The 26,820-nt window shown below is 46.5% G+C and overlaps 1 protein-coding gene across 2 annotated transcripts in view; it reads left to right on the top strand.

The window, feature by feature from the left end:
• CLPB (caseinolytic mitochondrial matrix peptidase chaperone subunit B) overlaps positions 1-26,820 on the top strand; it is a 152,811-nt gene that overhangs the window by 89,849 nt on the left and 36,142 nt on the right. For both annotated transcript variants that reach the window (XM_043480973.1, XM_043480974.1), the window contains 2 exons: positions 13,954-14,051; positions 25,521-25,635. In XM_043480973.1, the coding sequence (XP_043336908.1) occupies positions 13,954-14,051; positions 25,521-25,635 (213 nt within the window). The remainder of the gene's footprint in view (positions 1-13,953; positions 14,052-25,520; positions 25,636-26,820) is intronic.

The following is a 26,820-nucleotide window of genomic DNA, read 5'->3' as shown; positions in this document are numbered from 1 at the left end:
ATTTTTCTCCTTTTGTCAATTGTCTATTCATGTCTTTTGCCTATTTTTTTCTAGGACTTTCGGTTTTTGTTTTTCTCTTGATTTTTAAAAGTTCTTTGCATGTTAAGGATATTAGCTATTTTTCTGTGATATATGTTGCAAATATTTTCTTCAATTTTGTATTGATACAGTTTTAATGCTTCCCATATAATCCTAAATGTACAGCCAGGATTGAGAACCACTGGGATAGTTTGTAAAGATTGGAGCTATTTTTTTTCTAATAGAGAATGGATGCAGAGAGAAAGGGACAAGGGCTGAGTACTCAACCTTGAGTGTCACCCATGACTTGGGACAGAAGAGTGAATAGGAACCTGCAAAGGAGACAAAGGCTTATCATAACTGTTATAGTTATTCAGTCAGAAAATATTTATTCAACTCCTACTGAGTGCCAGGTGCTGTTCTGATCATGAGCTATCATAACAAATCCTAATTTTTAATTTGTGCTTCTCTCATCACTTTATAAAAAGTTGAAAGTTTCCTTTACCCATGTTCAACCATCTGGTTTGCCATAAAGCCTCAACTCTGAGACAGATTTGGTAAAGTCCTTAGAATTGATTAGGTAAAAAAAGCCCCTTTGAGAAAAAATGGAATCATTAGCACCAGCAAGAAGCTCTGGGTTGAAATGGTTTTCTTGGGATAGATTTCAAGTCTATTCCCTATCTTCTCCTTTTCCTAATCTCCCCACTACCCTTCCACTTTTATTTTTGGTGATTATTGCCTGATGGCTGTGGTAATAATATTACCACATAATATTAACTGGAAGACTCCTTTTGGCAGTGGCTTCTGATTTTTTTTTTTTTTAAGCAACAATTTTATGAGGGAGATAAGTAAGTCCTATCAACCTTCATGCCGGGGTGGGGGTGGTGGTGGTGAAAAGCAGACATCAGTGATGAACAGTTCCTGTGCCCAGAACTGTAACCTGTGGCATTTAATGTCATAGTTAAAGATACTTGCCTCTGTACTCCTGATTCTCTTCATGCTGGGAAGTGCAGTTAGCAGACTGTTTCATCAGTTTCTGTTTCTGTGGTGGTTCTCAAAGCCAACTGTAAATAAGGCCTCCTGTCTTCCTTAAGGTTAGAGTAAAGGTCTGTATGTTTGAGTGTATGTATGTATGTATTGAGTGTATTTCATCCCAGTGAGCCTGGCTCAACCACCGCTCTGATGCTTCTCATTCAAGCAGAGGCTTTACTTAGCTTTGGCAATAGACCTGTGAGTGGAAGCATAAGCCATCTCTTGATAATCCCTCTTCCCTGTTATGGACATTAGGCTGGGATTGGTCAACAGAAGCTTAAACATCTGGTCAGTTCAGTCCTTTGGGGTGGTCGGTGTTTTATAGACAACCCATCAAGATTGATTGGCCTCATAACTGAATTAGCCAGATGTGTGAGCATTGTGTGCCCTTTCCTCAGCCTCCCTTCAATGTTGTTAGATGGAAGCAGACATGCGATTAGCATGTTTGAGGATGCTGTGTTTTTAGCGCATGAACAAAAGCTGCTGCCTTCTGCAGAGACTGTGGCTGTGCCCCAGACGTCAGCAGTATAATTATGACTGCTAAATTCAGTCCAGACCCCAGGCTCGGCTGCCTTGGTCTCAGCTGTCATTTGCAGGAGAGGGAGGAGGGGTGCTGAAGCCTGGGTACCCGAGCTCTTATTATAGTCCACTTTGAACTCTGCTTTATCCAGAGTCTTTCCCTCCCTACTAACAATTGCTCCCAGCTGCTTTCTCCCTGCTGCCACCTCTGAGGATAGTCTGTGCTGGATTATGGGGAGAGTGGGGAATGAGGCCGGCCTCCTGAAAACCCACAGCTTCCAGGAAACTCACCCCAAATGAAAATGAGCTAAAGATCCCCCTACTTCCAACACTTACATCACGTGCTATTCATCTTTTTGTTCCAATTGCTCAGTCATGTCCAGCTTTTTGTGACCCCATGGACTGCAGCACGCCACGCTTCCTTGTCCTTCACTGTCTCCCGGAGCTTGCTGAAACTCATGTCCGTTGAGTTGGTGATACCTTCCAACCATCTCGTCCTGTCGTTCCCTTCCCCTCCTGTCTTGAATCTTTCCCAGCATCCGGGTCTTTTCTAATGAGTTGGCTCTTCACATCAGGTGGCCGGAGTTTGGAGCTTCAGCATCCGTCCTTCCAGTGACTGTTCAGGACTGACCTCCTTTAGGATGGACTGGTTGGATCTCCTTGCAGTCCAAGGTCCTCTCAAGAGTCTTCAACACCACAGTGAAAGCATCAATTCTTCAGCGCTCAGCCTTCTTTATCCCTCATCTAGAAAGCACTTGCCTTAGGGTTGCCTTGAGCGGAAATTCTTGGCAGGAGTTTTTGCTTTTTGCCCTTTTGCTCACCTAACTCCATATGTGAAATATATTTGAATGTTCACCTCCATGCTTTTGTACCACCTCTTTTCTAACCAGACCAGCCTACACATTTGCCCTAAAACAAATCAGGCATTTTTGTGTCTCTACTAGTTTGTGATGCTTCATATTTTGTAGATATCTCATACTCAATGAACCAAACCCAGCCCTGCCCCCCGGACTTTCTTCCATATTTCCTCGTTGGTGAATGGCATCATCAATACCCGTTACCCAAACAAGAAAAGATTTAAAAGTGTCTTTATGACTTCGCCCTCACTTTTTACCACACTCATCTTTCTTAGAGTTTTCTCTGAAGCGCATCTTCTCCCCTCTGTCTCCATACCCTCGTTCAGACTTTGTCCCTCTCACCTAGACTGTTGGAAAAGACTTCTTATTGGTCTCCCTACCTCCAGGCTCCTTTCCAAACCAACCTTTACCCTGCAAAACCCCACTACTCCACTGTTTGGAAACCTGCAGTAATTTCTTATGCTTGTGAGATAATGCTCAGATCTCTAATTCAGCATGTACATCTCTCTGCAGTCCACTGGGAATCTTCTTCCACCCTATCTCCAAGAGCAGCTGGGGATGATTGTCTGCTTCAGGATTGGGACCAGCGCTTGATAGGCTAACCAGGGGGCCTGTCTGCAGCCAGGTGGGCCTGGGGACACAGGAGCTGTCTCTGCCATAGGCCCACTCAGCTCCTCCTTCCCTGAAGGAAGTCTTTCCTGCCTCCAGACCTTTGCTTGCTTACTTTTCTGTCACTGGGATGCCCTTTCCCCACTTCTCCACCTATCAAACCCCCACTTAGCCTTCAAGAACCAACTCATTTATGTCTCTTCTTGTCACTTTTCCTGGTTTGCTCACATGAAGTGAATCACTTCCCACTCTGTTACCCCACAGCAGTTTTAGGAAGCTTTTTTTTCTTTTTTTCTGGCCACACTGTGCAGCATGTGAGATCTTAGTTCTCCCACCAATGATGGAACCCATGCCCCCTGCAGTGGAAGTGTGGAACCCCAACCACTGGACCACCAGGAAATTCCCTCGGAAGCTATTTTATTGTTTTAAAGATTACAACTGAAGTTTCAAAAAACAGAGCTTAGCATGTGTCCTCTTATTCTCTCTTCCCTCTGTTCCTCTGATTCTGCTGCCAGTAGAGCCCTGACTAGGTCTCTAACCTGTGGAAGGCCACTCAGTCTCCCTTCTGTCTACTAAAGAGAAAGGGGGGCTGGCTCCTTGCTCAATACCTCCATCTCTGCACATATACCATTAGTGAGACACTTTATAGAAAGGGGTGCTTAATAATGATAATTGTAGTAAAAATAACAATAGCTGTCTTTTATTGAGTTCTTACTTTGTACCAAGCTCTGAACTAAGGCTTTATCTCTTTCAATACTTAAAATATCTTTGGAAGTTTAACACTCTTATTACCTATGCTTCCCATATGCATGCATAGAGGCATTAGACTGTTAAGTAACTTGCCCATATTCCACCACTAGTAAGTGGCAGAGCCACTGTGGAATCTGTGATTTTGATCTCAAGAGCAGAAGAACTCCAGTTGTGTTCCTTGAACTTACACAGGGTTCATCATGAAACAGGTGCTCTGGAATGTTGGTTGGTTGATCACATGAGTGAATGAATCGGTGTTCTTCCCATTGAGCTTGTCTTCAGGCTTCAGAGACTGGCTGAGCATCTGTAGCTTATGCCAAGAAGTATGGATTTTGTCTCATCTCCTAATACCCAGCTGTACACAGACATGTTCCCTCCCACTCAGTAACAAACTGCCTGGAACTCTTTCCCGGCTCATATTTACAAGAGAATGTGATAAATTCCGTATTGATCCCTCCTGTTCCACTGTAAATTTTGCAAAAGATGATTAAATAGAGCAATAGAGTCTGCAGGCATTGTGGCTCAATATGTTGTGGAGTGGTGTATCGACCTCCTCCATCCAAAGGCAGCCAGCGCCTAGCCCTGCTGCCCCAGACCAGTAATTAAAATCCTGGGAGACTGGGATTTAAAATCCAATCATATCCCTGAATCAAGCCTTCTAGCCTCCCCATGTGACGAGTGCAATAAGGTAACGGCAGGAGCATGTTTATGTCTGTGCTGAAGCAGTCCCCATAGGGTGGGTAAGAAATGGAGAGTTGGGTAGGCCTCCTGACTAAATCACTTTGCCCTGACACCACAGCCACTTGTAAGACAATCTGTAGACACATAAACAGTCCCGGCCAAAAACCAAATTTTGGGCTTCCCAGGTGGCACTAGTGCTGAAGAACCCGCCTGCCAATGCAGGAGACATAAGAGACATGGCTTCGATCCCTGTGTCGGAAAGATCCCCTGGAGGAGGGCATGCCAACCCACTCCTGTATTCTTGCCTGGAGAATCCCATGGACAGAGGGGCCTGGCAGGCTACAGTCCATGGGGTCACACAGAGTCAGGCATGACTGAAGCGACTTATTTTGGACTCTTGAGAGCTAGACATCAAGCACAAAAATTCACAGACTGTGCTTCAGTGTACACTTCTGTTTCTACAGCCAATAGTAGGTTTACAGAAGTGATTTGACCTTGATTAAACCATGGCCTTTGGAGAAGGCAGTGGCACCCCACTCCATCACTCTTGCTGGAAAATCCCATGGACGGAGGAGCCTAGTAGGCTGCCGTCCATGGGGTTGCGAAGAGTCGGACACAACTGAGCAATTTCACTGTCACTTTTCACTTTCCTGCATTGGAGAAGGAAATGGCAACCCACTCCAGTGTTCTCGCCTGGAAAATCCCAGGGATGGGGGAGCCTGGTGGGCTGCCGTCTATTGGGTCGCACAGTCGGACACGACTGAAGTGACTTAGCAGCGAACCATGGCCTTCAGTAACCAAACGCGTTTGAATTTCCACAGAAACTCTTTGATTTAACCTAAGCCGAAGCCAGCCTCCCCTATGCTGAGGCCTGTAATCACAGCACAAGTTACTGTTAAAATAAACTTGTCCATCTGTTCTCAACAGGATCAGGAACTCCCTGAGGGCAAGGACAGGGTCTTCTTATTCACTTTTGTGTCCCCAGCACCTGGCTCGGGGCCAGACACAGAGTGCTCTCCAGAAGTATCTCTGAATGAATGAAGAAACACAAATTCATAGTCTTGATAAAACCTCTGTAAACGGATGTGTAAATAGTAGACCCTGCCACACACTCCCCATTCAGTGCTTGAACACTTCCAGTGCTGGGGGAATCACATTTGTTCCTGAGGTTGCTCACATTCTATCTTTGGATTTTCTGATGGTTAGCAGCTTCTAATATTGAGCCAAAATTTGCTTGCAAGGGTCTTAAAATTTTACTGTTGGGTTCATGTAGAATAAGTCTAGTCCCTGTTCCACATGGTGGCCCTTCAAATACCTGAAAATGCAGACATGTTCACTTGAGCTATCTTTCCTCTAGTCTAAACTTCCAGTTCCTTAAACCACGTTTTTCCACGTGGCTTCTAAACCATTTCCTATCTCAGTCAGTCTTCCAGAACAATCTCCACTTTGTCATCCCAAATCCATGACTTCCCATTTATTGCCATTCATTTTCATCTCATTTGTTTTAGCTCTTAATGTCCATCTTCTACATGTATTTGGACCTCTTCCCACTCAAATCTGAAGTCTATATAGATTTGGTGAATAGGCCATCCCCGTATCAGGAGTGAACATACTGAACCAGGACCAAGCCTCTTTGCTGCTGTTGGAAACTTTCTTCTGTGACCTCTGATCTGTCAGTCACCCCACCCTGCCTCTTGGGTCTGGTTAGTCCACTGTCACTTACGAACCCTCCTCACTGAATGGCACTCGGCCCACATTTCTCCATTGTGTGCTCAGGATTGCCCTGAGACACCCCAGGATATGTCACCCTTGTAATGGGGGGAGCGGATTCATCATCCTTTTCTCCTTGTCCCCCTGACACTATACTATATTGTCATTGTTTCTGTCCCCATCTGTCTCCTACCATTCTGGGTTCTCCCTCTGGACAAGAACCAGTCAGTTTCCGCTGTGTGTGGCCAGTCCTACCCCAAAGTCAGTAATCAGTGATTAATGAGGGCTGGGTCCAGCCAGGAGGCAATAGCTCTCTGTTCTATGAACTTTAGAAATCCACCTCCCTGAAGACAAGGGATCCACCAGACTGTGTCAGAGGGTTCAGACTTCCAAATGACCTGGGGACCAGGTTATGTGGGTCATCATTCACCCTGGAGAAGGGGCATCCTGACTGGGAAGAAAAGGAGTTCCGTTTTGTACCCTTTCAACAAAACTGTCTACCCCAAACCTGCCTCTGGAAACACCCCCAAACTTGGCTTTGGAGCATCTGAGCATGTTGGAGGGGAAGAGGAAAGATGATTTGTCCCTCTTTTTGAGTCATCAGACCTTTGGAAAGTAGCACTATGTGGTGGAAAAACCAGACTTGGCTTCTTTTAAAAAAAGGAATCAACTTTTTATTATGTAAAATTTCAAACATATATTTCTCTCAAAAAGAGAATAGTATAATAAGTCCCAGATTTACTATTTATCTGCTGAATGACCGTGGGCAAATTATTTTAGCTCTCTAAGCCTCTGTTTTCTTAGGAGTCTTTGTATGGTGAAAAACTGCATATAAAGGCCTTAACACCCAACACATGTTAGCTTGTCTTTCACCTTGCTCTTCTACCAGACTCAGTTAAATTATTTGTAAAATGGAAAAAATAATACGTCTCCTGCTTTCTTCATTAAATTCTTGTGTGTTAGACGCTCAGTTGTGTCTGATTCTTTGCAACCCCATGGACTGTAGCCCTGCTAGGCTTCTATCTCCATGGGATTTTTCAAGCAAGAACACTGGAGTGGGTTGCCATTTCCTTCTCCAGGGGATCTTCCTGATCCAGGGATCAAACCTGGGTTTCCTATATTGCAGGCAGATTCTTTACTATCTGAGCCACCAGGGAAGCCATATCAAATTCTTATTAAGAATTAAATAGGAAGAAGTAGTCTGCACTGTGTATGGCACGTAGTCAATGCTCAGTAAAGGTTCTTGGTTACCTGGGAGGCATATCTTCAGGTGCGCATGTACATATGTATACAGATTCTGTTGGAAATGCTCAGTGTGGTCTAGGGGAAAAGTTCAGGAACCACAGCATTATTCCCAGTACTTCTGTGCTCCCTGCAGCATCCTGGACAGGGCTTCTCTCTAACCCTCAGCCTCTGGGAACACATGGAGAATCAGTACATCTCTGACCTGAGGAGCTACACGCAGACTAGCTGGGAAGACTAGACAGGTGGACTCCCAGAAAAGGAAGGAGTGGGAGGATAATAGGAGCCCATGGATGATGAGCACTGAGAGTTGGAGGGGTGGAGAGGCTTCCCAGAGAAGGGGCCCTGTAGAAGAGGTAGGGCCTGGGTAGTCAGGGAGATGAGGGACAGGGTTCTAGGCCTGAGGAGTCGCCCACATGGTAGTGTGGAGGTGAGTATGGAGACAGGGCAGGCGCATGGCTTCTCTCATATGGTCACCCTGTCTCAGAATGCTTCCTTGATGGGGAGCTTGCAGCCAAAAAGAGTGAATCACTCCACATTGATACCTCTGATCGTGGGGAAAATTTCCCTTATATTCAATAATAACTTGTAATTGGAGATAGTAAACAGACTGTTGAAATAGTAAAAATTAGGATGAAGGTGCTAAAGGAGTCAACAGTAAAAATGGGACTTCCCTGGTGGTCCAGTGGTTGAGACTGTGCTTGCCTGGTTGGGGATCCACAAACTGAGCGGTGTGGTCCAAAAAAAACATGGAAATGTTTGGAAGAATGAATGTATAAGTTATTACAAAAAAACATTGTACAGCTTGTACAATCTCCCTCCCCCCCCCCCCAGTTTTTTATCTTATTCAGTCCAAATAGAACCCCTTGAGGTAGGCAAGGCTGTGATCATGACCATCAGAGAAGTGAAGCAAGACCCAAGACCCTAGTCACACAACGAGGGAGCAGTAACCCTCATCTGTGCTGGTTTCCAGGCCGTGTACTCTTAGGGGACGGGGAGGCAGCTGCAGGTGGAGAAAGGGGTGAGTCATGAAAACCAGGTGTGGTAGATCCAGATCCCTCAAAGGCCAGGATGGCCAATAGGACTGCAGGGGTGGGAGGGAGTGGGGGAGCCTGTCAATATTATCGATAATATAGCCTCACACATTTGTATAGGGCAGTTACTGGGTTTGGTTTTTGTTGTTGTTGTTGTTGAAGCTCTCTTCTTTGCCTTTTGCATCATTGTCTTGTCTTTGATATTCACAGAAGTAGCAGAAAGCCAGAGCAGAGTGGTGTCAAGGGAGGAAGCAGTAACACGCCTCTTCCCCTCTGCCACCCCAGACTTGCTGTCAGGAGACCTGAATCCCATCTCTCACTCTGGTTCCACACTCTCCCCAGGAAGGGCAAGTGGACCTCTCTCTGCAACCACTTCCTCCCCACTTCCCACTCGCAGAGCTAGATAGAGGGTATGGGGGCTTGACCTGACCTGCCACCAAGACAAAGAGGTTTAGAACTAGTGAAGAGACTGAGGACTTTGGTCCACGGGGACAAGGAACATGGTCACACACTTCACTTGCTATGAGAAGGGCCTTTCTGGGGGCAGGAAGAATGGCCATGTTGTGTGTGGCTCTGGAAGATAACACCTGGAAAGAAGTCCATTCATTTGGTAAATCTTACTGAACATGTGTTCTGTGCTGGCCCCTGTGCTAGGTAGTCAGGATATAACAGTGGATCAACCATGGACCCTGATTTCTGAGAGTTCTCAGTCCTGTATGGAGACAGACTATTATAATATAGTGATCAGTGTAATAAGAAAGAAGCAGAAAGGCTCATGGAGCGCAAAGGATCGCATCAAATCTGGGGTGAGAGGGAAATAATAAGGAAGGTTTCCTGGAGAAGAAGCCTGAACTGAGTCTTAAAAGATGAATGGGTGTTTATAGGAAGTCCAAGGTGAGAGTCAGGTTAGAGAGAGAGGTTGGGGCTCATGCAAAAAGAATCTGCCCTCAGTTTAGTGCGGGAAACCCCTTGGCAGGCCATGACCTTGGGACGGGGCTCTGGACATGCTTGAGGAAGCCAGGGTGACCCACCTGTTCCGAATGTAGTCGAGGCGGGTCTCTTCTTAGGGAATTGGAAGAACTCACCATTAAGTTCTCTTTCGCCTCAGAAAGCCTATAAGGCTGTCAAACCTAAGGCAGGTGCTGTATCAGAGAAGAGTAGCAGGCTCCCTGGGTCCCCTTGGGCCAGGCCCTCTCTCCCGTCAACGCCAGCGCCGCTGCCTCACCCTGCCCTGGCTGTTGAGACCCCAGCCTGTCACTGGCACCAGCCAGGACCTGTCCATGACCATCCACCCCCATCCTACTTTCCTGGCCCGAGCCCTATTGACAGATCCCTCAGAATCTGAAGGAATTCAAGACAAATGGTTAAGAGGATGGAGTTAATAAAATTTGAAAAATTGAGGCCTGTCACTCCACTAAACTTTTTTCAATACCACTGACAGAAACATATTTCCCCAATGAGTGACCTTCCACAGCTGTAGCGGGCAGGCGCAGCCGCAGCAGTGCTGCCAGGAAGCCAGTCTGCTATTTATCAAATATTATAAGCTGGGACACACTAATCTGGAGCAGGGGAGGAGTCCTGCACTATACTGCCTGGGGTGCTCCAGGTGTTGGCCCCAGCCCCAGACAGCCAGTGGGAGGTGACGGATGGCCTGCGATTAGCTCTTCCCACCTCCGCCCAGCCCTCTGACTTACTCCCAGAAGCCTGACCCTCTAGACCAGCTGCTTGGCCCGGAGGGGCCCTGGGTGGGAGGCATGGTGAGGTCAGACCAGGGCATGGGCCATCTTGATGCCCCTGGAGAGGGCAGGCGGGTGAGGCCCAACGTGGTTATTTATTGGAGCATAATGGTTTGTGGCCGTTGGTCGTGGAGGTGAAATCGATCAGTTGTAGAAGTCAGGTTCTATCAATTATTACAGCAATTAGTCAAGTCAGAGCATCAGAGCAAGGGTTCGGGGGCTGAGGGACTAATATTAGATGGACATTACCCATGGCGCCCCAGCCTCAGCTTTCCTAAACTGGGAGCAGATGTGCTGACCCGAGGCTCCAGAACCTTGGGGAGGCTAGCTAGCTGGGGTGAACCTGGGTGAGAGCTCTTGGACTGGAGACAGACCCAGCACTGCTTTAAACGGCATCCCTGTGCTAGCTGGCCCAGGTGCAGAAATGTCCTACCTGTCCCATCCCATTGTTTATGAGAAGTGACACAACTCCTACTAGAAATTACTCAGTGGCCAATGTTTATGGCACACATTTTTCATTCTGTAAGCAAATATAGATCACTGACAGCACTTGTTTGAAGCAACTAATCTCACCCTCTGTTCTTTCTTCCACTGTCTTCCTCTCTTCCTCTCCCCCTCCCCTTCTGTCTCCTATTTTTTCTCTTACCCAGTTCTCTTTTTCTCTTTGCTCTTCTTTTCTTTCCCTTCCAGAGGTCTCTCCCACACCCCTCTGCCACTCTAGCCCATATTCAGTGACAGAGCTACCCTTGAGACTGCCTCAGGGAGGAGAGGCCTTTCCACTGAGTGATTGTAGCTCTCTTTCAGCCCTAGCTGTGGTCCAGGAGCTTTGAGGAAAGGGACGATGCTGTCTGCCTCTGCCTCTCAAGCCTTCAGTGCTGAGCGCCAGACAGAACAGGGCTGGCTGGGAAGACTGGGTCAGGTGAACAAGCCCCTTAGCACTGTGGTCTTCTTGGACCTCTCTCTACAGGCCTGCTGTCCCTCCTTCAGCACACTAATCACACTTGACCTGAGTTGTTGTTGCATGGTCGTCTCTCGTCCCTTTTAGCTTCTGGAGAGCTGGAATTGTACCTAGACTCTAGATAGCACCTAATCTAAAAGATGGGACCAGGAGCCTGCAGAAGAGACAGAAGGAATGGTCTCAGGGGTGTGAGGAAAACCTGAAAAGTGGTTTTTATAACTCAAAGAAGAGAGTGGCCAAGGTATCAGTTGCTGCAGAGTGATCAAGAAATGTTAAAAAAAAAAAAAAAAAAAACCTATTCATTGGCTTTGGCAGTCTCCCATCTCCCTACGTACAGGGCCCTGATATACAGTGCCCAGTAAGCAAGCACCAACAGAATTGAAAGAAAGAATCAGGCTCCAGCTGAGCTTTGAGGACTTGCCTAACTAGCTAGGAAGAACCCAGACACTCTCCTCATTAGGGAGGTTGCATTTTATCCTATAAGCAGTGAAAACCATGGAATGATTTTTCACCAGGGTTGTATTGTGGCTGCTCTGGTGGGAGTGTGAAGAATTGTGGTTAAGAAAACCTGGAGTAGGTTTGACTCCTGGTCCAAGCAAATCACCAACTTTGTGACCTTGGGCTAGTTATCTCCTTTGAGCCCAGTTTCCACGTCTATAGCATGGGAATTTTAATTTCTACTCCTCAGTATGGTTGATAGTATATATAAAATACAGAGTACATAGTAAACACTAGTGGCTGTTATTATCATCATCACCACTTCTAGATATATACCCGAGAGACATAGAAAAATACATCCACTCAAACAGACTTGTACACAAATATTCATAGCAACATATTCATAATAGCCAAAAGGGGAAAGCAATTCAAATGTTCATGAGCTTGATGAATAACAAAATAGGGTATGTCCATAGAATGCAGTGTTATTCAGCCATAAAAGAATGAAGTACATGCTATATTCCTACATTCATGTTGTAGCATGAATGACATGTGCTACATCATGGATGAACCTTGAAAACATGGTAAATTAAGCCAGATGCAAAAGACCACACACTGTATGATAACCATTTATGTGAAATGTCAAGTGTAGGCAAATATAGGGACAGAAAGCAGACTAATGGTTTCTGGGATTGGGGGAAGTGGTGAATGTCTCTGATAATGGTGATGGGGTTTCTTTTCAAGATGATTAAAATGATCTGGAATTAGATACTGGTGAGGCTTATATGATGATGGAAGTGTATTTAAAACTACTGAATTGTATACCTTGAAAGGTATGTGAATTGTGATTAAAAATTATCTAAATATTTTATTTTGTACTAGCTTCCTATTAGAAAATAGAATCATGTAAAAAGGTATTAATTTTTCTTATTGATAATAAGCTTCCTTGGTCTGGATCGTGCTTTATGCTCTCTGCTCCTTTCCCCTCCTCCTCCCACACTTCTTCCTCTGCAGCCACGGCAGACAGCCATGTGTAAATGCTTAATAAATGATTATCATTGTTGATGGGTTTATAGTCCTTAAGAAGCAGAGAGTTTCAATAGGAATGGTTTTATATCATGATACGAATGTTGCCTCAGCCTGGGTGAGAAACACTGATTTTTGCTCTCCATCAGCAAACAGTGACTGAACATCCCCTCTGAGCCGGGCCTCACGGTGACGCAGCCTTTCCTGTGTGTTTAGTGTCCCTGACCAACTTACTACCTCCTCATGGCAGGGACTGTGTCTTAACCCTTCTTTAAGTATAGACAACGCACTTCCTTAGCAATAAAGGTCAAAGAGTATTGGTTTGTCTGTTACTTTAATGTTCCGTTTAACACATAGTTCTTGAGAGGAGTGCTTTGGGGCAGGACCATATCTGATTCTTCCATGTCCTGAGTCCCAGCTCATTCAAGGTTGGACAGATTGAATGGAATGGTCAGTTTTCAAAGAGGAGAGGGAGGTGCCCAGATCTGGGCTTTGGGGAGGAGATTCTGACAGTGTGGGGGTTAAAGTAACCTATCTTCCATGACTGTCAAGGCTCTACACCAAGCAGACACTTTACACAGGCTCATCAGCTGCCGGCACTTATAAGTGAGAGAAGGTAGATGCGTGGCCCCAAGCAAGCCTCTTCTTTTTGTTATACTTAAAGTTCTTTGTCTTCGAATCATGGGAGCCAATGATTGGAGGAGATGCCTGCCTGGGTGCACACGCAACAAGTAGCACAGGTGAGGGCTGGCACAGCTGGGTTGCTGATGATGGCCAGAACTCAGCTGACTTTAGCAGGCAGGAAGTGAGCAGGGAAGAGAGAGCATTAAGCAGAGGGAGAGGCAGAGAGCAGAAAGAAGGGGCCTTGTCATTACCTGGGATACTCTGTGCTTTAGATTTCTATATGATTTTTATGAATGAATATTCATCTGTGTAGAAACAAATTTGATAATGCAGACATTTTAATGAAGAATGCATTGGAGTTGGGGTGTATTAATCTGTATGTGTATCGGTATATTTGTTAGCATGTTCCGCTGTGTATATTTTTGTAGGCATAGCACACCTATGTGTGTGTATAGCACATCTGTGTGTGTGGCACCTCTCTATGTGGCACGCGTGCATGCACATGTAGGAGCCTCAATACCCTTACTTCTGTGTCAGAGAGGACCGAGAGCTCCTCTCTCAGAGTAGCTTGGCATGTGTTTCAATCTCTTAGGTTTTGTTGTTCCGTGTTTCTGTGAGCATTCCTTACACTGAAGTCAAGGCCTATGCCACCTCCCAGGGAAGGCTGAGGGTCCACTGATCACTCATAGAGGCTCTTTTTCTTCTTCTCCTCCTGTCAGGAGCCAACCCCTTGCAGAGGAATGAAATGGGACACACACCCTTGGATTATGCTCGAGAAGGGGAGGTGATGAAGCTTTTAAGGACTTCTGAGACCAAGGTAAGTCTCAAAGAAAGGAGAAGGCCTGAGGGCACTCCATGCTTCATTTCATCTTTCACTCATTAAATTATGTCAGACTCTACACCAAAGGCCACTTCTCCTTAGAGGATTATTGTCTATTTAAATACAAATCCAGCCTCCACTTATCAAGAATAGGAGGCATCCCCCTTCCTGACCAAGAAGAAGCCTGAGCCACTTCTGGGTTCTGAGGACTAACTTTTAAATCCAGTTTCTCAGGTAGTGAGCCTTCCAGCTCCTTCCATGAAGGAGAGGGGATAGCAGGACAAAATCTTCGCCTTAGTGCTATTTCCTCAGGTCTCATGCACTCTGCAGCATCATCAAGTAACTCTTTTCCATCATCTCTCCTTCTAGAACTTTTCCCTGGCCCCTTCCCTCCATTTACACTCCAGAGATCCTTATGTAGAGTATGGGGCAAAACAGTCTTCATCTTAATTTGATCTTCTCATCCAGACTTTTGAACCTTCTAAAAACAGGCTGCCTTCTGCTCCTCTCAGCCACCCAGTTATAACTTAGAAAGTACTTGGCAGAATCTAAGAACTAGAATCACAAATGTCAGAGCTGGCAGGGACCTGAGAACCCATCAAGTCCAGTGATGGGAAATCTTATCAAAGTAAAATAAAGAAGTCAGAGGAAAATAGAGCTGTTCTGTTTGAAGGAGAGCCTATCCTTTCCCCCTGGGTAGCCTCCATGGTGGCTATGCTGTGGGACACACATTTTAAATCTCTGAAACCTCAATCAAATTATTTCTTTTCTTCCTGGGGAAACTGGAGCCCAGGGGTGTATTGTGACTGCCTTTGGTCCCAGAATGAGTTAGCATCAAAACTGTTACTGAGACTTGGACACAAGATCATGTGGTGTCTTCACTGGCAGGACAGGAACTGGAAGGCTTGGTTTCTGACTTTCAGTCTTGGGTTTTTTCCAGCTTCATGGAACCTCTCTCTGGCAAGTTGGCTGTAGTACTTTGAGATGATTAAGAGTGGCAGGTCCCACCTAGTGGCAGATAGTCTATGTCTTGAGTAAGAGCACTTAGGTTAGGTCACCTGACTGAGCACTCAGCTGGGGTTGTGATCCCACCACCTCACTGACTGTGTCACCTCGGGCAAGGGCTTTCACTCTTGAAGCTCCGTTTACCTCTGTGAAAGGAAAACACTGACTAAATGGTTTCTATGGTTCCATTCAATCTACCACTGGTCTGTGTAGCAATCAGGATAAACTTAAGTCATGCTGTTGTAACAACCCAAAATTTCAGTGGCTTAAAACAACAAAGATTCATTTTTACCTCATGCTGCATGTCTATCATCCATCATGGGTCAGCAGGGGCGAGCTCTGCCCGTCCGCGATGCTGAGGGACCTGACTGGCAGAACAGCTGCCCTCTGGAAGAGAGCACTCTAGAGGGCCTCCCACCTGCAGCTACATGCTCAGCCTGGAAGTAGGATCCTTTACTTCACTCACAACTTATTGGACACAGCTAATCCCATGTTCCTGCCCTAGAGTTGGGTCAGCTTCCCCCATTCTCTGAGGAAATCTCTGAGCACTGTTTGACATCACCTCAGGGACTGCATCCCTGACTCTCTCCCCTTTCAGGCCCAGCCACTGTCCCCTGAGAGCCAGCGCTGTCCTTGGCCAAAATTATTCCTGTTTCGTAAGGCAGTGTGACATAGGGCCAGCACTGGTCTGGTCATGTAAAGCAGAACAGACCTCTTTGTATCAGCAGGGATGGAAAGGTTAGGCCTCCTGAGGGACCCTAACGAAACTTGGCTGCCCAGGAAATGTCTTGATGTCAGCCACATCAATACAAAGTCAGTGTCCCAAGTGAGTAAGTGGCAATTGCTGCCTCTGTGCCAGTCAAATTCTTCTAGACCACAGAAGGCTACCTTCTGAGTAGACTGAGCTCTCAGAATCTGTGCAGAGGTGAGCAGCAAGGAGGCAAGCAAAACTGTGCTGTGAGAAAAGGCTGAAGGCAGTGGGGCATCTGGCCAGGAAAGGAGAGACTGCGCATGGGCACAGAGACGGCTGTGAGGAGGAGGGGAGGAGAGGAAATGGATTCAGTGCCAGGGCTAGGACAGAGCCAGGCTTAATGGGTGACTGCTGCCAGAAGGAGACACGTCACAGAGCTGTGACCCAGGGCAGGGGCTGCCTTTTGAGGCTAGAAGACCACTCAGAGTCAGCCAGGGGTTTTGTCACCTCTCAACATGAAGACTGTTTCTCTGTCATCACCTCTCTGCACTTGATCCCTTTACGCAGGCTGGATTTCCTCTTCTGTAATGTTCAGCTGTCTACTGAGCACCTCCACCTGATTGCTCTGGGGTCCCCTCAGATTCTACCCACGTGAACGACCCTCAGCTCTCCCTGAACATCAGCAGCATTGTCTTTCTCTCAGTTGCTCAGCATCTCCATGGTCACCCATTCTTTCTGCTCTGCTTTTTTTCTCCAGGCTGCAAAAAAACTACCTCTTCAAAACTGTGAGGAAGAGTTTCAGGGCGGAAATACTGCTTTAGATTGGGTTATATCACCCTCTGCCAGGAAGTAAGCAGCAGCTGCTCAGCTCTTGAGTTCAGGCCCTATGTCAGTGACATAATGATTCAGGCCTGGAGGGTGCTGAGGCTCCAGCCTGAGACCTCATGTCCTGGCTCTTTGTCTAGACACGGATTACTACCACTCCGATCTTATCTTTCTCCCCTTCTGTCCATCCGGCATCTCCCTGCCATCCAGCTCAGCCTCTTCCACCTACACCTACGTCTCTATAGTCAAATATGCACTCTTTATAGAAAATTTGTGATTATAAAAGTCATCTTTCCCATTACAGAAAATCTGGACAATATGAAATGAAGATAATTAAAGTCAGTGCATATTTATAAATGACATCTGTATGCCAGGTTCAGGGCTAGATGGGAAAAAGATATCTGGGTGAACCCCTCAAGGAGCTCACAGTCTGGTGAGGAAACAGACAAGTAAAGTGTGACACCACTGAGTCATCAGTCCCAGGGAAGCCCAGGGACTGTGGCAACCCACGGTGGCTTCTAATCCTGCCTAAGAGATCAAGGAAGGCTTCCTGAAAGAGATGTCAACTGAACTGAACCTCAGTTAAAAGCATTTTAGCCCTACTACCTATATATAATTATTATTAATGTTTTAATTATTTATGGTAATAGTAGGTACCATTTATCAAGTGCATCTAGGTACTCTGCCAGGTGCTCTAATACATAATTTTTCTAATGCTGTAACAAAGCTATGAGGTAGCTCTTATTTCCCCCCCTTTTACAGGTGAGAAAACTGAAGGTAAAATAAAACGTGACTTTTGAAAATCAGGCTATTATAAGCAGCTATTGAGATATGAATCAGAGCGTTCCTCTTATGATACTACATTTACCTTTTCTGGACCATATCTATATATAAGTGTTTTTTGTTTTTTTTTTCTTAACCTGGTTGATAGCCTTCTGTACAAACCATGGGTCTCAAACTGGCAGCCACATTTTATTTTGCCAATTCAGAGTTTTTTTTTTAATGTGAGTGTAATGCCTTAGAGGTTGTAGTATGGTCTCTCCAGCCACAGGTATCTGTTTCCTACCATGTTATATGCTTAACTGTCAGGCATTTATATTTCCTTCTTGGTCCTGAAAGTATTTGAGTTATGACCCTAATTCCATGTTTGGAATCTGTATTTTTTCACTTATTATTTCTTGATGGTTTTCCCATTTTAGAATTATCCATAAGCCTAATTTTTTATTTTATTCTGCCTTTTATGTCACTTTTCTAAGAATCTCTGTCACTTTAAGTGGCCTAAATGATTTGTTTCTCATGGCTTATTTGCTTAGTTCTCTCAGCAGTCTCTGTGTATGGAAGCCTTCTAGGCTCCCTGAGAAGATCAAGAGGTGGATGAAGCCCAACTCCTGTCTCCTGAGCTGGGTATTAGGAGAGGAAGATGGGGAGAGACAGGCACTCTTAGCTCTGATACCCACAAGCTGACTTGTGCCTTCAGAGGGGTCCACACAGAGCTTGTGGGGGTTCCAAGAAAGCATGGATCACCTCCAGGCAGAATGAGCAGGGCAGGCTTCATAGAGAAGGTAACCTGTGATCTCACTTTGAAAGATTTCACAAGCTGAAGGGTTTAATACTTAAAGCTTAGACCATTTTCACATCTTAACTAAGAGACAACAGAGAGGTGGAAATATATCTCTGTGCACATGATGGCAGATAAAACAAAAATATGGGGAGCTATTCCATGATGAATATTCAGCTAAAGGGGACGTGCTGGTGGCAGCCCGCATCTCTACTCCCAGATCCTCACTCCACCGAGACTCACGAGGAATTTATTGCTCATTTTAATCACACCCAGAGAATGAATTGGCAGGAATATTAGGCAGATAGGTCTATCATATATATTTTATTTGCATATCCCAGTGACAGAATCACAAGCACATTTCCTGTCTGTGTATTTTTTCATTTGCTGTAGGGGTAGCTGGGGATGCAGGGCTCCCTTGGGCCCTGCATTCCGGGCTGCACGCCTGGGTGCTCCCATCAGATCTGGAGGAAGGCATCAGGAGAGAAGGGGTGGGGTACACAGGAAGGTGGAGGGTTATGTTCCGCCTGGCTTAGGATGAAGAGAGACCCCCTTCCCTGCCTCACCAAGCCTGCTCCCTGCTCAGCATCTCGTTTCAAGTGCTGGTGTGCCACACACCTGGCTCTGTGCTTGACCCAGACAACACCATGCCTGGCTCTGTGCTTGACCCACCACCACCAGCCTATAAGTTGATTATAGGTTTTCCATGGGCCAGACAGAGCACTCCATGCTTTATGGGGATAGACCTTTGTGTTCTGTCTTTCCCTTTTAACTTTTAAAAAATCGTTTGTTGAAATATATTGTATAAGGTACTAATAACTCTACAGCTCACTGTTAATTTCACAAACTGAATATACCTGATCAAGAAGTAGAGTATTACAAGCATTCATTTGTATCATACTCCCTTCCAATCAGTATCTGTCCCTCAAGGGTAAGCATTGTCCTGATTTATTTCACTTTTATTTTTACAAAACTTCAAATATAGTATAGCAAATTCCCATAAACTTTCACCCATATTACCAGTTGTTAACATTTTATCATACTTGCTTTATTATGTAGAGATGAATAATATAAAGATATATACTTTTTCTGAACTATTTGAGAGTTGTATATACATGATCCCCTTTACCCCCAAATACTTGTATGAATGTCCTAAAAAATAAAGAACATTTTCTATATAACCTCAATACAATTATCAGAATCAGAACATTAATATTAACTAATCTACAGATGTTATTCACATTTCACCAGTTGTCCCAATAGTTCACTTTACAAGGAAAGAAAATTCTGGATCCAAAGTTGGATTCGGTTGTCATGTCTATTTAGTCTCCTTTAATCTGAAACAGTTCCTCAGTCTTTCTTGACATTCTAACAAGTACAAGCTGGTTATTTTGTAGACTGTTCTCATTTTGGGTTTGTCTAATGTTTCTTTATGATTCAATTCAGGCTGTGCATTTCTGGCAAGAACACCCTCTGATGTTTATTTTCAATAAATTCATTAGGTATCCCCATGCTAAAAGTAGGAATATGAAATTTGTGTTTCAAATCTCCTTTCCCTAAATAGGCTCTGAACTCCCTAAAAGCAAAAACGGGTCTTTTCTTATCTCCAGGGTGGAAGGTGCAGGCACTGGAATCAGACTGCAGGAGTTAGTGTTCTGCCTTTATTACTTGCTACCAGTGGGACCCTGCTTTAATTAACTTCCTCTCTGGATGATGACGGAGGAGATCCTCTGACCTCTATAGGGCTATGAGAGTTAGAACAGCTGGTCCCAAATCAGGCAAGATTCATCAGTCCATACTCAGACTAAGGAGTGGAAGTTTGAGGAGTAACAGGGTATTTACATAGTCTCTGGGTCCTACCCTACAAGACGCGTGTTAATTACATAAGGGGAAGATGATGGTGGAGAAACTTGGCGCAGCCCACCTTGATCAGATGATCAAAATTACCATCCCCAGTCACAGGTACCTCCTGATGTGACGCACAGAGGAGCATACAACCCATTTTCTCACCTCAGCCCCTCTGTGCCCCTCTTAGCCGTCTCTCACCATTCTTGTCTCTGGAGCAACCCAGCTATTTGCAGAGGAGCAACATGATCCAATTAACATGTTAAAAATACTGATCTGGCAGCAAGAGGAGGATCAGGTGGAGGAGAGAATGGACCCTGAGATGCTGGCATAGCAGTCACCAGGTCTTCATGGGACTGATGCCGGCACCGTACCCAGCTTTCCTCTGTACAGATGTGGGCTCTGAGCTAGTTCAAGAGACTCTCAAGTCCCTTAGGTGCCCCTCTCATCCCCCATTCTCCCCTCCTATCTGCTCTGCATTTCCCAGCCTCCTTTGTTGGACCCCCTGTGCTCCTCTTGTCATCATTCCCTCTTCTCAGGACTCTTTCCATCATCCCACACCTGCCCCCCCCAGTCTCATCTTCTGCCCACTTTGTTGACCTCCCCACCCAGGCCTCTCTGCCTCCCCCAGCTTCAGCACATGGTAGAAGCCCTGACTATGATGTGAGTTGGGGTGGATCCAGGGAGTCAGGAGGATGGGGCATATCTGAGTCTGTGAGAAGCCAGGGGGCTCTGTGCCCTGACCTCCCTCTAAAGGCAGTCTGCATCTTGGCCTCTCTTTTCTTCCCTCTGCCACACTTCTCCTATTTTTCCTCAGGGTCTCATTCTGCCAACCACCCCTGTCCTAGCTCCCTTCTCAGTGAACACATCGCCAGGTTTATTATCAGATGTATTCCCTGAGTAATGCCCAGCAGCAGGGGTGCTGCCATACCCTTCTCCCTGTAACTCTCACCCACAGAGCTGCTCTGCCCAGCCACCCACCTCCTAACGAGAGCTCAGCTAGGCTTCGCCTCGGCCTCCCAGCCCTTTCCTGTAAATGCACTCAGAGCCAGGAGGGGTGCCATATTAAATCAAGAATGATGAAAACCAGTGGCTGCGATTATCCCGCCGAGATGCAGCATAGGGAGCTGGTCGCTGCTGGCTCCAGGTGAGGGCTTCTGAAGCTAATTGCATGTAGCTTTTATTAAGAAGATGATCACTCTCCACTCCTGCTCTCCTGGTGGCTTCTTCCTAGTGCGTCTCCACCCAGTGTCCTCTGCTTCTGCAGGCCGGGTCACCTACCCTGTCCCCTCCTCTACTGGAACCCTGTCAGAGCAGAGCCTTGACCTCATTCCCTGTAGCCTTCCTTCCCATTTCCTCAGGAAGCCAGGAGCAACAGTAGCCCACATTCATGGACCCTTACCAAGGGCCTTCTCTCTCCTCCCAGAGAGAATACATGCAGACCAAGTGGTTTCCTTCCCTAGGTTCTTCCACTGGTTAGCTGTCCACAAGCCTGAACTTATAGCTCACATTATTAAAAAGTCATTCATTCATTCAGCATTTTTTTTTAAATTTTGGCTGCCTGAGTCTTCATTGCTGCGTGTGAGCTTTCTCTAGTTGTAGTGAGTGGGAGCTACTCTTCATTGCTTGTGTGGGCTTCTCATTGTGGTGGCTTTTCTTGTTGTGGAGCATGGGCTTCAGTTGTTGTGGTGCACAGGCTTCCCTTGGCATGTGGAATCTTCCCAGACCAGTGATCAAACCTGCATTGGCAGGCAGATTCTTAACCACTGGACCACCAGGGAAGTCCTCAACATATTTTTTAAATGTAAGCTCTGTGCTAAGCATTTGGGAAAGAGCATGAAGAAGTAACCTCATACGTGGTTTAATCCCATTGTCCTGTACATTTTTATCAAAAAGTCTGGTCCAGTTTCAGAAGTTTCTCTGAAGAGCTATATAGGGCTCCAGGCGTAGAGGGGGTTGTACTAGAATCAGGGTATGCTCAAATTTAGGCCACAGGTTGACTCTTTCCCAGTACTATTTAGAGAACTCATGAGAAACCTGACGCTCACCCCATAGAAGTCCAGAACCCTTTCCCATTGCTCAAGAAAATAAAAAGAATACTAAGATTACCTAAAATCATGACACTGAAAAGAGTTACAAAAGGTAGAAATGTTGCCCTGGAGAAGACTCGGGGAGGCCATGATGGTGGTACCGAAACCAACAGAGTGGTGGGGAAACTCCTGTTAAGCTTTGCCTGCAGCAAAGGAAAAAGAGGTGTGTTTAGTGAGGCCCCACAAACCGATGGGTGGAAAGCACCTAGAGGAGGAATTCTCTACCATGTAAGGAAAATTGACAGGCACAGCTGAGACACCCCAGGCAGTGGAGGTGTCCTGAAAACTCAGTTGGTGTTGAGACTGCCCGGCAGACTCAGGGTTCCTGGGGAGAAGCCTCAGGAACCACACTGGGTCCATGGGGGCATCCCAGTGGACTTGACTCCTGGCTTCTGCTTAAGCCAGAGCACTTCTTCCCCTTATCAGTGGGGCTCCATGCAGATAAAATTAGTTTTAGCATCAAAACAAAAACAAAGGCACTGGGTTAGAAAATTAGTTATCAAAATGCAGTAAAGAAGAAGTTCGCAAAGTTTATCAAAGGCCTACACAGGCCAGATACTATGTTGGCCACTGAGTCTCTCACACAGCTACTTCTGCATATACATTCGCTGTGTGCCAGAGACCTGCCCAGTGCTCCATATGCATCATCTCACTTAATTCTCACCAGCATCCCACAAGGATCCTATGAGGTAGGTATGAGTACCATTGCCATGCTGGAGACGAGGAACTGAAATTCAGAGAGTTGAATTAACTTCCCCAAGGTGAGCTTACTATTAAGTAGATTTGTTGTTGTTGTTGTTATTTAGTCACTAAGTCGTGTCCAATCTTTTTTGACTCCGTGGACTGTAGCCCTCCAGGCTCCTCTGTCCATGGGATTTCCCAGGCAAGAATACTGGAGTGGGTTGCCATTCCCTTCTCCAGAGGATCTTCCCGACCCAGGGATCAAACCCATGTCTCCTGCATTGGCAGGTGGATTCTTTACCACTGAGCCACCTGGGAAGCCCAAGTAGATTAGGTGAGGTTTAAATTCAGGTCTTTCTGGAGCAAAGCTGGCTTTTTCTGCCACACGATGTGCCTCACCATGAGCCAGAAAGGTGTCAAACCTCATATAGGGACTGCTGTAAGAATTCAGTGAGACACTACACAGAAAGTTCTGAGTACCATGCCTGGCACACAGCAGCCATCTCACAGATGGCAGTCACCTCATTCACTTGGCAACACAAATTGAATCCTTCTGTGAGCCAGGCCCTGTGATAGGTGCTGGAGTTACAGGGATGAATAGAGCATGGTCTTTGTCACTACTTTCTCATGTGTGGAGTAAAGAGACAGAAACAGGCAGTTAAGTAAGTGCTCTGGAGGTGCCAGGGCAACAGGCTTTTTAGACAATTTGGTGTTTAAGCTGAGACCACTTAGAGGTGGGTGGGAATAGAGAAGACTTATGTGCTGAGGGAGCAGCGTGAACAAAAAGCCCAGAGGTGGGAGTACCCATCCCTGAGGGGAAGTGACCTAACAAACCGACCTCACAAACTCTCAGAGGCCAGGTTCCTTCTGCATCCTGCCTGGCTGCAAGCGGGCCAGGCCGCTGGCCGGTGCTGTACCGGCCTGCATGTATGCATCTCTCCATGGGAGCCTCTCAGCCCAGTGGACCCAAGTGCTGAGAGGGGCTGGGTGGACAGGGAGGAGGAGGAGGCAGATATATGGCTGGAGTCAGCAGAGCCAGGTGATGTATGTGGTGCCTGAGGGAGCTGCACAGTGACGTGCTGGATTCCAACCGGCAAGCGTCGCTCCGCTGGGATCGGCGCCGAATTATTGCTCCATATGAAACCCCAGGACTGATGGGAGCTTTCAGTTACAGACTGATAGCAACAGCCAAAATTGGATTGTTTGCTATTTATTTTTTTTAACTTCTGTCAAGGTCACTACCATAACAGGAAAACACTGCCCAAGTAGCAGGTATTTTTCATCCACTCTGCCCGCAAGAGCAATCTGCAGCCACCACTTTTGTGACAAGGCCTTACCTTGGCAAGCTCGCTTTCTAGAAAGCTGTCAGTGTTACAGGAGCCCTAGGGAAGAGAAGCCCCCGGAAGACCCAGGTCTTTCTGTCTCTCTTTAAGACCTGCTTCCTGCCCCCAGCACCTGGCCTCCATTGATGCTTTATCATCAGACCCATGCACTCACCCCCCAACCCAGTCTCCAAATAGTCCCACAGCTCCCAACTAGCCCAGTACTCCAGCTCCTTCAAGCCTCTCATCTCCCAGAAATGTTTTATGCTTTATGTATCCTTCCCTTCTCTGTACTCCTACACCACCCAATCTAGCTGTTAATTCCTCTTTGTATTTGTCATCAACTTCATTTTTGTAAACATTCACCAGCTGCCTCCACTGTGCCAGGACCCATGCCAGAAATAGCAGTAAGTAAAATGGGGCTCATAATTGATTGTAAGACACAATCACAAATATGCAGCAAACTCATTTTGAAATAACTGTCTTCAGTGATAGGTACAGGGCTAGATGTAGGCACACATGCTTTAAAACCACAAGGGAAACGGCTGGTCCTGCCTGAGATGTATTCATGTACATACAGACCCTGCCTCGCCTCCCTTGCCTGACTTAGAGATGTTTAAAGGCAAGACCTGACTCTTCTCCCCTCCCTTTCAGTGGGACAAAGCTCAAGCCTCCTGCTTCTGTCTTTTCTGAAATGAATCAAGCCAGAGGCCAGACACCTGCCAGGCACTCAGCATGATCTAAGCCTGCCAGGGGCCAGTCTTCCTCTTTGCCCCTTCCCCACCTTTCCATTATGGCATGCACAGTGCCAGGAATATAGCAATTGCTGAATAGTTGTGTTTAATTGAAAAATGCAGTATCATTGATTTGGAGGGTGTTCATAGCTCTGATTTGAAAACCAAAAATGGTTTTCAAGAGGATAAGCAGAAAAGGAAAGGAACCTAGATATTTATAAGCACTTAGTGCTTACCAGCCATAGCACTAGACACATTCTGTATCCAGCGTCATATTTAATCCCCAATTTACAGAGGAGAAAACTGAGCATAGTAACTTGCTCCAGGTAATCACATCTTATAAGTGAGAGAGCTGGGATTCAAACCAAGTCTTCTGTCAGACTCCAGACTCAAGAGTTAATCTATTGAGTTGGCAAAAAAGTTCATAAGGTCTTATGGAAAAACCATAAGGATCGTTTGGCCAACCCAATACTAGCGGTACTTATTTTACTAGCAGGGCAAGCCAGGACCCCTGAGCAGTGGCCACCAAGGTAGGGAAATGAGGTGAGGACTCAGACGAGGGACTGGGAAAAGAATGAGCCAGAGCTGTCCATCAGAACCCCCAGAGACCCAGACCTCTGCTTTTTCCCCCTGGGTTGGGGGGATAGAATGAAACTAGGGTCCTCCTGGGTCCGGCGCTCCTGAGCCTCCTTCCATCTCTCGTCTCTCTCCACAGTACCAAGAGAAGCAGCGGAAGCGGGAGGCCGAGGAGCGGCGCCGCTTTCCCCTGGAGCAGCGGCTGAAGGAGCACATCATTGGCCAGGAGAGCGCCATCGCCACCGTAGGTGCAGGTGAGTATATGGGTACCGAAGAGGGCCTAGAAGTTTGTGGTCTGCTGCAGTGAGGTGTGGTCCTGCCATCTCCAAGCTGAGGAGAAGGGGCTATTATTATTACAGCATAGCATTTGTGGAGCACTTCCTGTGTACCAGGCAGTGTTCTAAGCTCTTTGCATATGCCATGTCATTTAATCCTTACAACAGTCCTTTGAGGTTGGTCCCATTGAATGCCCATGTTACAGATGAGGAAGTTGAGGCAGAACACTTTAGTAACTTGCTCAAGGCTTCTTTCCATGCTTTGAATTTAACTCTGACCTTCATCTGATCTACTGACCCCACCCTACCCCCACTTTGCAGGTGGAGAAACAGACCCAGAGAGGAACACGAGCTTTCCCATCACTAGTATTGTCATAACTGAGCCAGAACTAGAACTTTGGTCACCTGTCTCCCAGCGGGGACTGTGCCATCCTTCAATGTAATTTGTCAGAGGCTGGCTCAATTTTATGGAAAACATCCTGTACAAGTCTTGAGTGCCTTCTCCACCTCAGAAGCGCTTCTGCCACCTTGCAATCTAGACTGCCTGCTGGTGTCACCCCTCATCTTCTGACCTTCCTGCCCATGCACTCCCCAGTGGAGAGAGAGAAAACTGGGGTTGTGCTCAGGATGGTGGCCTCACCATTGTTCTCCTGACATGCATGACTCCCTGAGGATAACCTCAAGACAGATGAGGCAAGGGCAAGGGAACCCTATTTCTGGCTTCGACAAGGGAGTGGCAGAACCGAGGCAGTGGTTCTCAAAGTGGCCGCTGGACCAACAGCGTCAGCATTCTCTGGGAACTTATTAGAATGTAGATATGATCCCAGACCTGTGGGATCAGGAGCTCTGGCGATGGACCAGAAGTCTATATTCTGAGAGGCCCTTCAGGCGAGCTGATTGCCAGCTCAGGTTTAAAAGCCTCATCCCTGTGATGTCTTGGTCAGGTGCATCCAGTGCTGCCTCTTGTCCCACCAGGTGCAGCCCAGCAGCTGCCACGCCCAGCACCAAGTTCTGCTCACCTGTAAAAGGAGACATGAAGCTGAAATTGTGGAGTCCCAGAGGAGTCATTGAACAGTGTGACACCCTGTGTCACACTGGGCCATCCCTGTGACGCACTGGGACCAGCCTGTCTCCGTCATCCTCACACACCAGTGGGACTCATGT

Source organism: Cervus canadensis, chromosome 11 (assembly GCF_019320065.1).
Source record: "Cervus canadensis isolate Bull #8, Minnesota chromosome 11, ASM1932006v1, whole genome shotgun sequence".
NCBI classification, from domain to species: domain Eukaryota; kingdom Metazoa; phylum Chordata; class Mammalia; order Artiodactyla; family Cervidae; genus Cervus; species Cervus canadensis.
The sequence above is the reverse complement of the archived record's forward strand: the minus strand, read 5'-3'. Positions and strand labels throughout refer to the sequence as shown.